At 32.0% G+C, this 15244-nt stretch overlaps 2 protein-coding genes and 1 long non-coding RNA gene across 4 annotated transcripts; 1 reads left to right on the top strand and 2 right to left on the bottom strand.

The window, feature by feature from the left end:
• Positions 1–1582: 1582 nt before the first annotated feature.
• LOC110731152 (mitogen-activated protein kinase kinase kinase 18-like) lies at positions 1583–3069 on the bottom strand. The gene has a single exon (XM_021910984.1). The coding sequence runs from the start codon at positions 2843–2845 to the stop codon at positions 1583–1585; it is 1263 nt and encodes a 420-aa protein (XP_021766676.1). The 5' UTR covers positions 2846–3069.
• Positions 3070–5659: 2590 nt separating this feature from the next.
• On the bottom strand, positions 5660–11831 carry LOC110731311 (aspartic proteinase A2-like). Of its 2 annotated transcripts, none has more exons than XM_021911162.1 (14): positions 11692–11831; positions 9997–10368; positions 9848–9908; positions 9218–9312; positions 9022–9134; positions 8549–8717; positions 8423–8462; positions 8157–8221; positions 7470–7583; positions 7020–7084; positions 6567–6714; positions 6364–6483; positions 6051–6139; positions 5660–5963 (listed from the first exon to the last, which is right to left on the bottom strand). In XM_021911162.1, exons 2-14 carry the CDS (start codon positions 10360–10362, stop codon positions 5879–5881), a joined length of 1530 nt encoding a protein of 509 aa, XP_021766854.1. In that variant the 5' UTR covers positions 10363–10368; positions 11692–11831; the 3' UTR covers positions 5660–5878. The 2 variants fall into 2 exon arrangements, with proteins under 2 accessions (XP_021766854.1, XP_021766855.1); XM_021911163.1 differs by lacking the exon at positions 11692–11831 and adding an exon at positions 11100–11223.
• A 1023-nt stretch (positions 11832–12854) lies between these two features.
• On the top strand, positions 12855–14190 carry LOC110731110. Its single transcript, XR_002513264.1, has 2 exons — positions 12855–13384; positions 13991–14190. It is a non-coding gene; the product is annotated as an uncharacterized LOC110731110 (long non-coding RNA).
• The last annotated feature ends 1054 nt before the right edge of the window (positions 14191–15244 follow it).

Here is a 15244-nt window from a genome sequence, read left to right as displayed (position 1 = left end):
AGATAGCTAGGATGACGGATTTTCATTTAGTGCATGTTATCTTCAAATTATTTTCAGTTCAGTTTTTAATTTTCTTCTCTCATAAAATATTCAATTCAGTGCAGTTCAGTTCAGCTCAGCTCAATTTAGTCCATTAGAACAGATCCTTAATCTAACAAAAACTAACACAATGTTTCACATGCACATTTTACGTGAGTAGTTATTTTAAGTGTACAACAAGACCCCTATAATAATGATGTAATTTATCATACAAAAGTATCAAAATTATACAAGAATAAACATTATTATATTGAACACTTTATTAACTTAACTATCTAGCGAACATCCACAATAGTTGAACGCTTACTCAATTACGTTATGCCCTAAAATTAATAACAGAAACTACTTTGTTTAGGCATATATAGGTGAACCACCAATAAACCAGTGGCTTTGCAAGTTGCTGCTTGAGTGAAACCGTGACTATGACTAGAAAAGCTGAAGTAATAAAGGTAAAGAAAAACAAACCAATGGTTCACAACTACAAAGCATAATGACTCTATATGGTAAAGAGGCAAAATAAAGAACCCTTGGTATTTTTCCTACTATCATAAAAGTATAATGTGTGGTAAACTTTCATCTTTGCTAATTGCTCGTAATTAATTAGTGGAGTTTTAATGGTTGTTAACTTTGACGTACTCATGTGCTACATAATTAGTATAAACCCTATTACATCTATCCTATTAATTGGAATATATTAATAATGTACCTAAAAGAAAAAGTATATATATATATATATCCATGAGAAAATAATTTTTAATATGAGTAATACACTCACTACGTACATAGAAAACGAATAATTATAAGCTAGAAGAATTACACTGTATATTAAAAACTAACGATGATAAAAATCAAAAGAGAATAATTTTAAATACGAAAGTACTAACATAAAAAGTATGACGTACATTTATATGCCAAATGCTAATGCTGTTACATGGTCTTTAACTGAGTTGGATAACTTCCACTTGTGGATGTTGTTTGAAAGGAGACACAAACTTTGGTTAAATTTGGTTGATATTTGTGCATTATCATTCAACTTTATATTATTTTGGCGTTATTGATCAATTCATGTAATATGACCCTTAGTTGCTAAAGAAAGTTAGTTGCCAAGATACTTAAAAGAAGTAACAAAATTAAAGTAAAATGTATGGTCTTTACCTAAGGTAGCTAACTAGTTAGGGAGTACGACATACAGTATTTTGGTACTCAATTTATTCATCAATTTGTTCCTAGAGCTAAGATTTATGCTTTACATGAGTTTACACCTCATTTAGAATATAAGAATATTCCATTCTAAAAACAATCGTACGTAGAGGTTGATCGATTAATATTTTCGACTAAGATACATTGATCAACTTGCTTGTTTAATTTGCATTAGATTCCTTACAAGATTCATTGCCATTAAAGGTTGATCGATAGGCTGGGTGGCAATGATATGATGATGACATTAGTTACCTACATGGTTTTAATAATCACAATTCGATTTACCAAATGCAATAGTATAATGTATGTTACGCGCTATTATTTGTTTACTAAGGACTTAATTCTAAAAAATATTGAAATTACTCGAAAAATTTTCTTCATAATATAGATGACATAAGATTATACAATTACAAGTAAAATAACATTTTATAAAATAACTATACATGCTACAAATTGTATCTCTACAACATTTTAACACATCAAAACTAACAAATGGAAGGTTCTGCTCAATGGATGAGCATAATAACCCAACTATAAAAATGAGATTTCTACTTGTCCTATTGGGCTTAACATTTTGGGCCAATGTAAGGCCCAGACCACTAGTAACATTTTCTGTAGTTTTGTTGCATCTCACTGTGATCCAATCTTCATCACAGGCCCAATTAGGAAATTCATCCCAAGCTGAATTTTCCATCAAATCCTTTATTCTCTCAATTGGAGACTTGTTGGATTCTTCTTGGGCTGTATTCGATATCTCCCAAATTCCTTGGTCCAATATGCTGGTTGGAGAGTCTGAAATAGGCCCATGATCTGGCCCAACATCTATTACAAAAGGATGCTTAAGGAGTTCAGCAACTGACCACCTTTCTTTTGGGTCTCTCTTCAAGCATTTAGACAAAAAGTCCTTGGCTTGATCCGATAAGAAGTCCGGTATTTCGGGCATAGGACCCGTAAACCCGATTTGATAGAGGGCTGAAAATGGGTCTTGGCTGATATTGGGCCATGGACTAAGCCCAGTAGCCATTTCAAAAACAGTGCAGCCCAAAGCCCAAACGTCGGCTGGGTAGCTTTGATGTTCGCCACGTGCCACCTCAGGGGCCATGTACATTGGGGTCCCACTTATCTCCGTAACGGACAAATTAAATCCAGCCATGTCATCAACCTGCTTGCAACACCCAAAGTCCCCAATTTTCACCCCATCATTTGTTACCAAAATATTAGCACCCTTAATATCACAGTGTACCATACCTTTAAAATGTAGGTACTCTAGACCACGGAGAACTTCGCTGGTATACCGTCTTATTAAGGGATCGATTAGGCCACCGCCTTTTTTCTGAATTGCATCAACAAGTGTACCACAAGAAGCATACTCTAGGAGAATATTGTACAAGACCTTACCATTCTCAATAGTAACATCATACCCTTTGTACTCGATAATTCGATCACATCTCAATCTTGAATAAATTTCTTTCTCCTTTCGAAGGGCATTTGACCTCGAGTTCTCAATAGACTTGACCGCGAGTAATTCTCCTTTAGGGAGGCACATTCCTAGGGAGACAACGGCCGAGGAGCCATGGCCAATGGCCTTGCCTCTACTCCATTTCATTGCAAGCTAGCTAATAGGCTTTGTAGGAGGAATTCAAAGCAGTTTTTTTTTTTTTTTTAAATAAAAAAAAAAAGAAACAGAGAGCAATTATGATTTTTGTGGCGTTGGTTAAGGTTTGTTGTGAGATCCAATTGAAGTGATCATTTATATATTAAGAATTTGGTTGAAAAGAGAATATTAAATAAATGATATTAATTAGTAATTATTTTGTCCAATGAGTGGCGTTCTTTTCTACTATACTCTATCCAAAATATGACGGCTCCTTTTAAATTTGAAGGGATCTTCACATGCCAAAAGCAAAGAATAAAACATAGGAGACGATTTGGAAGAATAGCATATTTAACATGGTTTAGGACGGCGGAAATTTTATTATTTTTTTTATTAATTTTATAAACAAAAATATTTGCCCTTTCAAAAATTATGTTTAATGAAATAAAAAAAAAATATTTTCAAGTATTCGTACATATTTTCATACAAGTAAATAGAAAATAAAATATACCAATTGTAAAAGTAATGCAAGTATTAACATGCAAACCAAGACTTGAGTATGCAAAGGTGTTACCTCATTGGATAGCACAAGCTAAGAGAATATACTTTTGATTTATCAATGTTATTGGCTTTAATTATTGATTAAGAAACTAACATGATTGAAATTTCAAATTAGTTTACAATAAAATTGTGATTATTCTGTTAGCACCTAAATCGAGATTGAATTATGAGTAGAACAATTGATTTTGAATAATAGATGAGTTGTAACATTTTTTTTAAACTTAATTTACATATAAGTCGTATGTATATAACATGAAAATAATAATCCTTGTCGTCGCAATACATTTAAAAAGTGATTTGATTTGAACTCTCTCTCATAAGCCACGTCGCATAAGCTTATAAAAAGAATCACTCTGGTGATATGATAAGTAACTCCGTTATTATAAAGTCCTCGTTGGTACCCTAGCCTCGTACCAAGCGAGGACTTTGTCTAGACTTAACATATAAGAGAGCCAAATTTGTGGGGTTAGGCAGGTGCATGGAGCCAAGGCGCGGTTGCTTATACAAGTGAATGATACTCCTCATTGGATTTCTCACATGGCGGCACGTGAGCACGTGCTATGAGAGTAACGGCCAGATGACCTGAATCTATGTTGAAAATATTTCAGCTTCTAGCTGTACGTCCAAAAATAAAATGAAAACCATAGATTATATCCTGTATAATTGGTACATTGTATTATTATTAGATGGCTTGATTTGAGGGAATAATTAGAGGTAAAAAAAAAATGGTCCTAGGATATTAGAATAAAATAGACTGATTTGTGTAAGTCTATGTGTTAGATGATTTAAACTATATTATTATTAGTCTTCTAATCATTAGGATTAAAAGTTTAAAACTATCAGTGTTTCCTAAGATTAATTAACATGCAACGAATTTAGACTTGAATGTATTTTTATTATATGTCTGTACACTATAGTACAAGTAGCTGCCAATAATAAATAATACAATTACGTACAAATGATTGCAAATCGGCTATTTTTAACGCGGTTTACATTATTTAAATTAGCTATAGTTCTATTGTTTGATTTTGAATAATGATACACTTTATTATGAGTGTAGTTTGTAATGACCTTTTCGAGTCAAGAAATATGTTTTTTTCCCCAATAACTCCATACCTTAAATAAATCATATGAGGGGTGTTTTTATTTTATACTATAGTACGGGGTATGTACTTTGTTCGAAATCAATGAATTGGACAGATAGACTTAAATTCTGTTTATCGCAATTGTGCGAGTTTCTACTCATTCTAAAGAAGTAAAGATAGTAAGTGGAATGTTGCATTAGTAGATTTTGTATTCCAATAAAGAAGCTCCCTCACAAAAGTGGTGGTTGGAAGCAAAAAATATTTCTTTTTGATGCAAAAATTTCTTCAAATTAAAGTAGTGAAAATTGTGTGAACAAATAAGTTGCAAAGAAAGAATACTGGAATTGTAATTCTGAAGCAAAGTTGTGTTTTTTTTGCGTTGAGATTTAAGACCAAAATAGTGAAATTACACGTTGAAAGTTTCACCTTTAACATAAGCCTAACGTTAGCATATAAAGTCTACCAATTTATTTACTCTGCTTTTCTTTTCTGTTTTTTTCAACTGACTTTGTATCTGAGTTGTGAATTTGATGCTCCCACTAAGAAGCAATACCCAGTTGAACTTTTATTGCTTTGTTACTAATGCAAACTATATTAAAAGTGAAATTCAACTTTCAAATCTAGGAGCGAAGTAGTGTAGATGTACAAAAACGCGACTATTTCAATCACTTTGTGTATCTTATGTACGCTACTTTTTTTATAAGTATCGATCTATGTGTTGAAATTAGATTCATACTAAGTGTATACTATCTTAGACTCGAATTACAAGTTTTCTGTCTAGGCTAGGATGCCTGGGATTGGAAAATTGTAGCCATACATGGACCCTTATACATACGAACCAGACTAGTCATGGTTTAGTCCATGCAAGTCTTGACTATAAATAATGAACCCACGGGCACAGGCCACAACCTACGCACCTTGCTCCATCACCGGCTCAAGCCAATTCTGTTCCTGTCACACCAATCGGTCAGTCATTAGACTCTAAAGTAATTTCCATCTAAGAGGACGTCCTTTACCCAGCTTTTCAAGTCGAGGTCTTCTAAAAGTATCCAATGTTTCGGATTTGAAGTTTCCTTTGAACTCTCTAAATTATCGACAGGAACAAAAGACGCCTAAACAGAAAAAATGTTCTAAATCATCATACAGAGTAACGGAGTACTCTGCCTTAAAAAACTGCCAATAGATCAAAAGCGAAAGCTATGTTGATAAGCCATTTGTATTGCTTTTAAGTAAATAAAAACTAGCATTCAGATATTTACAAAAGCATATCTGCCACTCTACGGAACAGTCCAGTAACTTAAAGAAGCGAAAATTCCAGTCTCAAGCTTACAAGGGAAACCATGGCTTAACACTTTAACAGTAACTGAACACGCGAAATTAGGTAGGTATACAAGGCAATTTATGCTGCTTCAGCAAATCCAACTTGGAGATTTCCATAGTCAAATACAGTATGATACCGACCCATGAAGATATCTCCCAGAATCCTGCATCATTTTCAAGCGCATGAGTTGAATGCCAAGATGTGTTCGCTCTATAAAAAAAAAATATATCGATGAATACAAAATACGTACCAGATTGGTCCACGGGGAGGGGGTACATCCAAAGCGGTAAATCCACTGATACACTGTGCAGCAGAACCCTCACCAACCTTGAGTATGTACTGAGCATAAAAACACACGAAAGTGTTAGTGTAAGCGACATTATGCCAGTTTATTTGCTATAACCATTAAGCATTAACACGACAAGTTAATAGCGTAGAGCTAAAAGAAGCCCAACCAGAACCATGCATTGATGAAATACTGATTTCCAATTTCGTATGTATGACCATAAACAAAAAATAGCTACCCAACATAGCAATTACAATGCATATAAAGCATTCTTTACCTCCTCAGGTCTAAGTACGAACTCCTTTCCTGAAATAGTAAAGGCCACCGGAGGCATCTTAGAAATTTGGGAACATTCAACACCTGATTGTCCCAATTGGTTAGGAATTCGATCACATAACTGCGTGTTATCAAATAGCAAAGTTAGAAAAAACAATCATTTCTAATCGAGAGTTATCTCACAATATTCTTGAGATGACCCACCTGATCAGCATAACTTATTACACGATCCTGGGTCGCATTCTGCTTGAGTTGACTCTCCATCCACACAACAGCCATCTCACAAGCAGTGCACTTACCATCAGGTGAACTGTCAGAATTCTGCTCATCTACCACAGACTCGATCCCCATGCTGCAAGAAGTAAATTAACCTCTTTCAATAATCACAAAATTTTCAATGATCCTACATCGATTTATAGCCATGATTGACTCTTTTGAAGTTGCTAAAATGGATGTTTGCAATGATTTCTTTAAGATCTTTTGAACAATCATTTTCAAATATATAATCCAAAAAATTTATACGATCATTTTAGGTAGGCAAAGATTTAAAATCTCGATATATAGAGTCAGTTAAAATCATTTAAACCAAGGACAAAAGAAATACAGTATATAATTTGATAAATATCACAAATTTGAATGTTCAGTCCCAACACCTACCTAACACCATGTCTACCATCATAAGCACAGACACCAATTTGAGAGCAGACCTTCTTAGGGGACTCCTATCAAAACAAAACAGAAGTAAAATCAGTAAGTACTACGAAAAAGTTCTACTCTACTAAAAGTATTTATATATAAATGCCAAGTAAATGTAAGCGCCTAAATCCAGCACAAGTCCGCAACTCTATTGACTATTGAGCATGCATGGAGTTGCAACAAGTTTAACTAAGGATTTTTTGTCATTTTCTTCAACCATTGTATCGATAAATCTCCACTGAAGGCTCCACTTGTTTTAATTACTACATGCCAATAGTGACGATCAAGAAAAATTGAATTGTTCATACTCCTTACCTCCTTTCACTTAAGAAAAGTTGTTAATAAGTTTGACACTCTTAGCAAGAGCATGAAGCATCAAACAAAGAATATGTAACAAGAAACTTAACTCACCTCTGAAAACAACAGATTGATCATTGTTTGTCCGTACTGCTGAACTACATTCTTACATGCCCGATTGGCAACACCTGAAGCTCCAATGGCCTCGTTTATCTGGGTAATAACGGTCTGCATACAATGTGACAGCCATTAGTATCTGCATTTGCACGAGTAATGTATACAAAAACTTTAAGCTATGTCCTTGAGATCTTATCTAACATATTAATCCTGGACACGAAGTACTACAGAGAACTTATGCTAGGGAAATCCAAAGCCAAATGTGAAAAGTTACACGTAAATTTATCGTCTGACCAGATGGTAACAAATGCAAATTGTTTTAACTTTTAACATACAGTGCTAGCTCCACAATTCCGCCTATCCACATGACACTCATAGAGTCATATCTAAAGTGGAGCCAGTCATGCCAAAATTTAATACAAATGTACAACCTATGCTACTCCGACTCAAGTATTGGTGTTAAAATTGGTGTTCAAGTATCAGAATCAGCTATTCACAACTATTTCCATGAACTCTGGACCAATTTAAGCATCAAGTTTACAAATCCATATCGTAGTGTGACATGGGTATTTAAGTAAATTATCGAGTCCAAGTAACAGTGTACACCATCAACAAGCTTGAGGCTAGGACACCCATCTTGTAGAGCTACTATATAATTCAATACAGATGACAAAGAAGACTAACCGTAGGGCCAGCCAACAAAGATGTTCCAGAATCTGCAATAGCTGCGCATCCACCTGAGCAGTACCCTACAGATAACAGGAGAGTCCATCAGCATCATAAATAACAAAACAGAGGAAATTGAAAACAACTGACAATTTCCTTAGATGTTGAAGTGTTTATCTTATTGTTAAGAATATAGTCCAATAACACTCCGATTTCCCATCCCTTATACTCCGTAGTTGCCATAATTGGCACATTCCTAAATTTTATAGTAACAAGATGCATACCTGTAGTTTTACCATTGATAAGAACATCACCCATATCGAACTGCCAACAAACAGATTCTTTAAGTAAGATCCGTGAATGAATATACCAATTTGTCTAACATGAACCTTTCACAATCAAACAAATACCTGCCAATAACCCTTCCTTGTTACGGGAGCATATGTGTGCTTGCCTTTAAAGTGCTTTGGGTCGACCCCTCCAAAGATAAGTTCACCACCTTCATTGTCTTCTTCTTTACGGTTAAGCCAAAATGAAAATACTGGCTCCTTGATAAGCCCTTGCTTAACCATATTGTACCTTGAACACAAGTATTGTCAAATTAGTTTTTCATAATATTGAAATGACAACTGCCCCAAACCATCCTACTTATGATGAGTCTAAGTCAAATTAATATGTTATTGTACTTAATCATATGGTATTAGATAAAGTACTGTATAAGACAATAAAAGGATATGATAACATATATTTCCTTTTTACTTTTGACATTAACTCATTCAGGTATCTCAAAATCAATTGTTTATGGTCCTATTCGATGCATAAAGAAGATTATATATACGAGAAAAAGATAATGATTATGTTCATGGGTAACTGCAAAGCTTACCAAACTGGAACAGCATTCCCAACTGCTATTTCTTGGAACCCTAGTCCAAGTATCCCGTCAAACTTGGCAACCACGAATGTGATGCTAGGCTCTCTAGTGGTTTCAATGAATTTCTGAGAAATAAACACAAAGTTATCAAAAGATGACTAACTAGCCAATTACCACTAAGAACTGATGTTAAGTTGATTTTACTTGCCTGGTCCTTTACAACAAGGTCACCGACCTCCACGTTATCTTCACTGAAGAAACCAGATACAGATCCAGAACCATATCGAATGGCAGCAGATTCTCCTGCATTGGATATAGTCAAAAATTAAGAGCCATGAGAAATCTCAACAATGAACAGTATGATGTTAAGAAAAATACAAAAGGATACATGATCATGTTAACAGAAAATAATCAATTACATATTAACGATCCGATCATAATTTACAATTAGACAATTACTCGTATAAGTTTATAACGGTATTATATTATGATACAGCACTGGACTTCTCATACAGTGTACAGAGTAGTGTGTAATTCTCCTTTTTTCTGCTAGTCTGTTCATTATCATTTGTAATACTCCTGTCAAAACTCCAGCAATGGTACCAAAGACAGAAAATAGAATCCCAACGGAATCAGAAATATATATTTCCTTGCTACAATTCAAGCACACACTCGCACACGAGTACAACAAAAACATACCAGAATACAGGCAAATAGCACAAAGACAGTCATTATCTTTTGTAGAGGTATAAAGTTGTAAAGATTGTAGTGATAAATCCTAGATGACATACCATCCTTCTGGTAAGTACTAGAAAATTTATAAGGAAAGATGACATACCATCCTTCTGGTAAGTACTAGAAGAGCCAGAATTGTACTTGGCATGGAAGAAGCAAGCAATCTGCACACAAAAACTCATAAATATAAGACTTAAAGAAAATTGATAAGCTGACAAATATTATTCATAATAGTGATTATAAGTAACTGACCGAGAAGTAGCACTTTGCCGAAGGCACCCACAAGTTAGAGCTACCAGTATCAAAAATAACAGTGAATTTCTGAGGGGGAGTACCAACACCAATCTCCCCAAAGTATTGAGCATCCATATAATTCTTCAGGGAAACAATATCACCCTCCTCTACATCTCTAAGTTCACCAACAACATATTTCCCTAGGGAGGATCTCAGGTTCTCCCTATCTTTCAACCCAAGCCGAGAAGCAACACGAGTATTCTGATCAATTTTCTTCTTTTTTAATCCAACTCTAAGTAATCCATCATTGGATGTTGCAAGGACCAGGGGCATCAGAAATAATGAAAGAAACAGCGGAATCACAAGCACCTTAACTTTAACCATCTTTACCTATCAAAGAATTTTCAGTTTACATCAGATAATGAACGCTACGAAAACGAACTGCAATAGACAGGAAATAATGACCCTTGATTTCAGAAAAAAGAGTGATCATGTCCTTATTGTAAGAAGCATACCTTCCTGCCTAGTTAGTGCGTTTTGCCAACCAAACAACTTTAATTTTCTTACTTACTAAGAACTTCTATCACCTTTTTATGAGAAAAAGAGTAGCATACATAAAGAAATCTTGTTCTGCATTCTACATAGGCTTTATAATCCGCTCAATAATGTTCCATACAAAAGCAAGGGATTCGGATACTTCCGTGATTCCTATACACGTTTATGTCAAACAAACAAGCACTTGTACACTACTAGCTAGAACAAACCTAATCAAATCTTATGCACACTGTCTAACTCTATCTCGTCAACAATTTTAACCCTAAACCAAATGGGTGTTACACTATCATACCAATAATTCATGTATTCATATAGCATAAATCTTTGATGCTCAAAACATCATCTTTTCCAAATAAAGCTAATAGTTACACCATACCAATTTCTACAATTATAAAATACCTCTTAACAAATTTACAAAAGTTCCTTTCAAGGTAAAGGTGCTAGTAACACATTATAACTCAAAAAATAAAACAAATTAACAAAAAATAATGATCAAAATTTGTAATTTTAACTGCCAAACTATTTTAAAACAGAAGTTAAAATCTCATTTATATTTAATCACCTACCAGTCTAAATAATTCCCTACAAGCCTAATGGCATCCACAACAGTACTGAAAGTCTGAAACAAACTCCTGGAATAACAGATTAAATATTGTTTCTTTTCTTTGGAAAATTAAATAATGGAACACGCAAATTATACAATGCCAGAAAATTCTCTCTTTAATTTCTCCTTATTTTATGATGCACACCATAAAGGTGGCTCCTTTATAACGGCAAAATATCAGTAAATACAGCTTAATATTTTTGTGGTATTATCAATGAAATATAACTGATTATACAATGCATGCACTCAGAAAATGACCTTAAATTCTCCTTAATTAACACAAAATTGAAAAATAAAAAAACCCAGGTACAGAAATTAACAGAACTTCATATAAAAATTTAATCAACAAAAAAGATGTACGCTAAATAGATAAAAGATTCAAATTTTGAACAAAATTGTAAAATAAAAAACCCAGGTACAGAAATTAACAGAACTTCATATAAAAAAAAAAAACTAATCAGCAAAAAAAATGAACACAAAATAGATAAAAGATTCAAAATTTGAACAAAATTGTAATGATAACTGCAAAATTAATCAAAAAGAAGAAATCTTACTGAGTTCAAAAGGTGGTGAGAGAAAGTGTGTAAGTGTAGGAGAAAAGAGAGAAAATATGAAATTGTGAAGTTTTTAAGACTTTGACAAGTTTTTTTAAAGTCCCCTGCTTTTTTAATTTGTAAAGAAAGAGGTTTATTTATATAGAATTATAATAGACTGGTAGGTGATTATAATTAGCACTAGTACTACCAAGTGCCAAGAGTTTTCTGTTTTGTTTTTCTTAAATTAAAGCATTCTGGATTAATTATAAGCATTAAATACATTTCATACACGAAATGCAATTACGTGTTAATTGATGTATTAGTTTATTTTACGGATTAAAGTTTAACATTATTAATACTTTTTCCGTTATTATAGATGAAATATGCTTCTTTACATGCTTGTCAATTCACATTATAATATACTCTGTATCCAATATCTTAAATTGATTGTAAATTTTAAATCTTTGATTAATTAACAAGGAATCTTTATGGAAAAATGACGGAGTAATTTGAAGATATACAATGAATCGAGCTTAATAAAAAAAAATCTCATATAACTATTTTTTTCTTACAAGTTTAAATCACCATAAATAATGATAACAAGGGTGCAATCTATATACTTAAATTTTATTTACTACATATTTGAATTCATTAATCTAATTTTAACTTATACGAAATGATTAACTCAATCAAATTCGAATAAGTACCAAAGTAGAGGTGTACTCCAAAAAAAAAATCTCGTGTAAATATTACAAAAATCAACAATGTGTTTTGTATACATTTGATCACATATAAAAATTGGTGAAATTCAAATGTTTTAGCTATAATAAAAGAAAGGAAGTATTTTTCAACAGAAATTCAATATACTTAGCACTTAAGGTTATATTAATACATCTATATTAAAATTACAGAGTCATTTTGATGAAAGTGCTCCAAAACCTAAATGCTCAACTTTCATGCATATAGTTTTTTTTTTTTAAGAACAAAATAACTACCCATCCCACTACTTTATTATTATTATTATTATTATTATTATTATTATTATTATTATTATTATTTTATTATTATTATTATTTTATTATTTTATTATTTTATTATTATTATTATTATTTTATTATTATTATTATTATTATTATTTTATCATTTAAAAAAAATCAATAACTACCCATTCACTATTTCCTTTTGTTTTTTATTTCAAGGAACTACTAATAACATTTCACTTTGGTACAATAGTATAATATATGTCATGTATTAGCACGAGTATACGGTTCCTTTATCAACAATTCACTATAGTACTCTAAATCCCCAACCCTTCAATTATATGCAATTTTTTAGGGACTACCCTCCAAACATTTTCCACTTCTTTAATCATCAAAAAAAAAATGTACAACACGTTTTTGTGCATCTAGCCTCAACGAATAACTACTTGCAACAGAACAAAATATGTAACTCCTAAAGCAAGACACTAACCCATATGACAGTAACTGAGTAACACGGGTAACCTTTATAATACTGAATAGGTAACCTTTATAACTTTGAAAAAGTAAACCCCATAATAGCATTGTGTGGTCACCGACATAAAAGAGTAAGATCGATATCACGTCCCCTTTTCCTTTTCCTTCTTTTTTTAGCCCACCACGAAGACCACCACGAACATTACCACAAACACCACCACGGTGACCACCACGAGCACATGCAACACCACGAACCGGTTTGATTTTGATTTATTTTTTTCGATTTTGATTTTACTACATTTTGTTTTCGATTTTGATTGTAATACATTTTGTTTTCGATTTTAATTTTTTGTTTTTCGATTTCTGGGTTATTTTTTCCGTTTTCAATTTTGATTTTTTTTTTTCGATTTTTGTTTATTCGATTTTAATATGTTTTGTTTTCGATTTTGATATTTTATTTTTCAATTTCTGTAATTTTTTTTCTTATGTTTGATTTTGAATTTTTTTTCGATTTTTGTTTTTGTTTATTCGATTTTGATATATTTTGTTTTCGATTTTGTTTTTTTGTTTTTCGATTTCTAGGTTTTTTAATTTTTATTTTTTATCTGGGTTTTTTCGATTTCAATTTATTTCCATTTCTGGGTTTTTTTATTTCTGGGCATTTTTTTATTTAATTTTTTTTCGATTTAATTTTTTTGCGATTTCAATTTTTTTTTCTGGGTTTGAATCTTAATTTTTTTTCTAGGTTTGAATCTTAATTTTTTTCTGGGTTTGAATTTCAATTTTTTTCTGGGTTTGAATCTTAATTTTCGTAATTTTAGTTTACAGTGAGTTTATTAATGTCGGTTTTTTAATTGATGCAGGTGAAGAATCAAGGTGTTGCTTTTGGAATTTTGATTTCAATGTTGTAGTTTTTTTATTCTTTGATGTGTAATTTTTTTTTCTTTAATGTTATAATTTTTTTTTCTGGATTTTGATGTTGTAATTTATTTTATTTTTTTGTATTGTAAAATAACAATTTAATCATCAATATATTTCGTATTATTCAAGCTTGTTATATGTTTCTGATTATATTTCTTATTTAATGATCAATTTTGATCAATATTCATTTTCATTTAAGTGGATAAAATATTATGTGTGTATGTGGATACAGCAAACTAAAATTTTTTTTAAAAAAAATACATAAATTGGCACCGGTTAACCGGTGCCAATTGACTTTAATTCCCAAAAAAAAAAACAGAAGTGCATACTTATGTTTGACAAAGAACATACCGGTGCTAAAAATTGGGTTTTTGGCACCCCCCAAATTGGCACCGGTTCAAACCGGTGCCTTAGGCCGGGTTTGAACCAGTTCCAAATTTGTTTTTTCACGTAGTGCATACTTATGTTTGACAAAGAACATACCTATATATATGTTTGATATTATGTTCTTTTATTCTTATATTTTTTAACATCTGTTGATTAAACATATTTTTTTGGGTTTCAATGATACAAAGTATGTGATGCACATGACAAATTCTTCTTTTTTTTTATTTTTTTATAATCATATGTTATTTGAGTTTGATTTGTGTATTCTTTGGGTATGAACTATGTTCTTTACATTATAACTTATGCTCTTTCTTTGTTTATTTTTTTATAATCATATGTTATTTTGAATTTTGGAATTTAATTTGAAAATGAAATCTTGAATTATTTTTAGTTGAAAATAATTTTAGAGAGAGAACTTAAATTACTATGAAAAATTGAAGAGAGAGAAAACTATTTTTGAGGAAATATTATATTTGGTAAAGTTTATGTGTACCTTTCTATGGAATTTTAATAAAGTTTTTATCACGTTCTTTTTGTAATGTCTTCATGTTCTTTTTTTTGAAATAAAATTGATTCATAAACACTACAAGAAATAGGTCGATTTCCGACGGAATTGTTCTGACGGACACGAAAATCCGTCTCAAATCGCATAATTTCCGACGGAATTAATACAGCACCGACGGAAATTTCGTGGAAAACTGTATTCTGACGGAAATTCCGTCGGAAGATTCCTACGGATTAAAATCCGTCGAAAATTATTTACTTTCCGACTGAAATTTCCGTCGTAAAGCCATTTGAGTATTTAAAAA

The sequence above is a fragment of the Chenopodium quinoa genome, unplaced genomic scaffold (genome assembly GCF_001683475.1).
Source record: "Chenopodium quinoa cultivar QQ74 unplaced genomic scaffold, ASM168347v1, whole genome shotgun sequence".
In the NCBI taxonomy this organism is placed as follows: Eukaryota; Viridiplantae; Streptophyta; class Magnoliopsida; order Caryophyllales; family Amaranthaceae; genus Chenopodium; species Chenopodium quinoa.
This window is presented reverse-complemented; position numbering and strand designations above follow the sequence as displayed.

Excerpts from the sequence above, each read along its gene's own strand:
- LOC110731311 (XM_021911162.1), bottom strand. The coding sequence starts at position 10,362 with ATGGTTAAAGTTAAGGTGCTTGTGATTCCGCTGTTTCTTTCATTATTT. Across the intron at positions 9,313-9,847 it reads TAGTACTTACCAGAAGGATG|GAGAATCTGCTGCCATTCGA; the intron begins GTATGTCATCTT and ends TATCCAATGCAG. Across the intron at positions 5,964-6,050 it reads CCTCCCCGTGGACCAATCTG|GATTCTGGGAGATATCTTCA; the intron begins GTACGTATTTTG and ends AAAATGATGCAG.
- LOC110731152 (XM_021910984.1), bottom strand. The coding sequence starts at position 2,845 with ATGAAATGGAGTAGAGGCAAGGCCATTGGCCATGGCTCCTCGGCCGTT.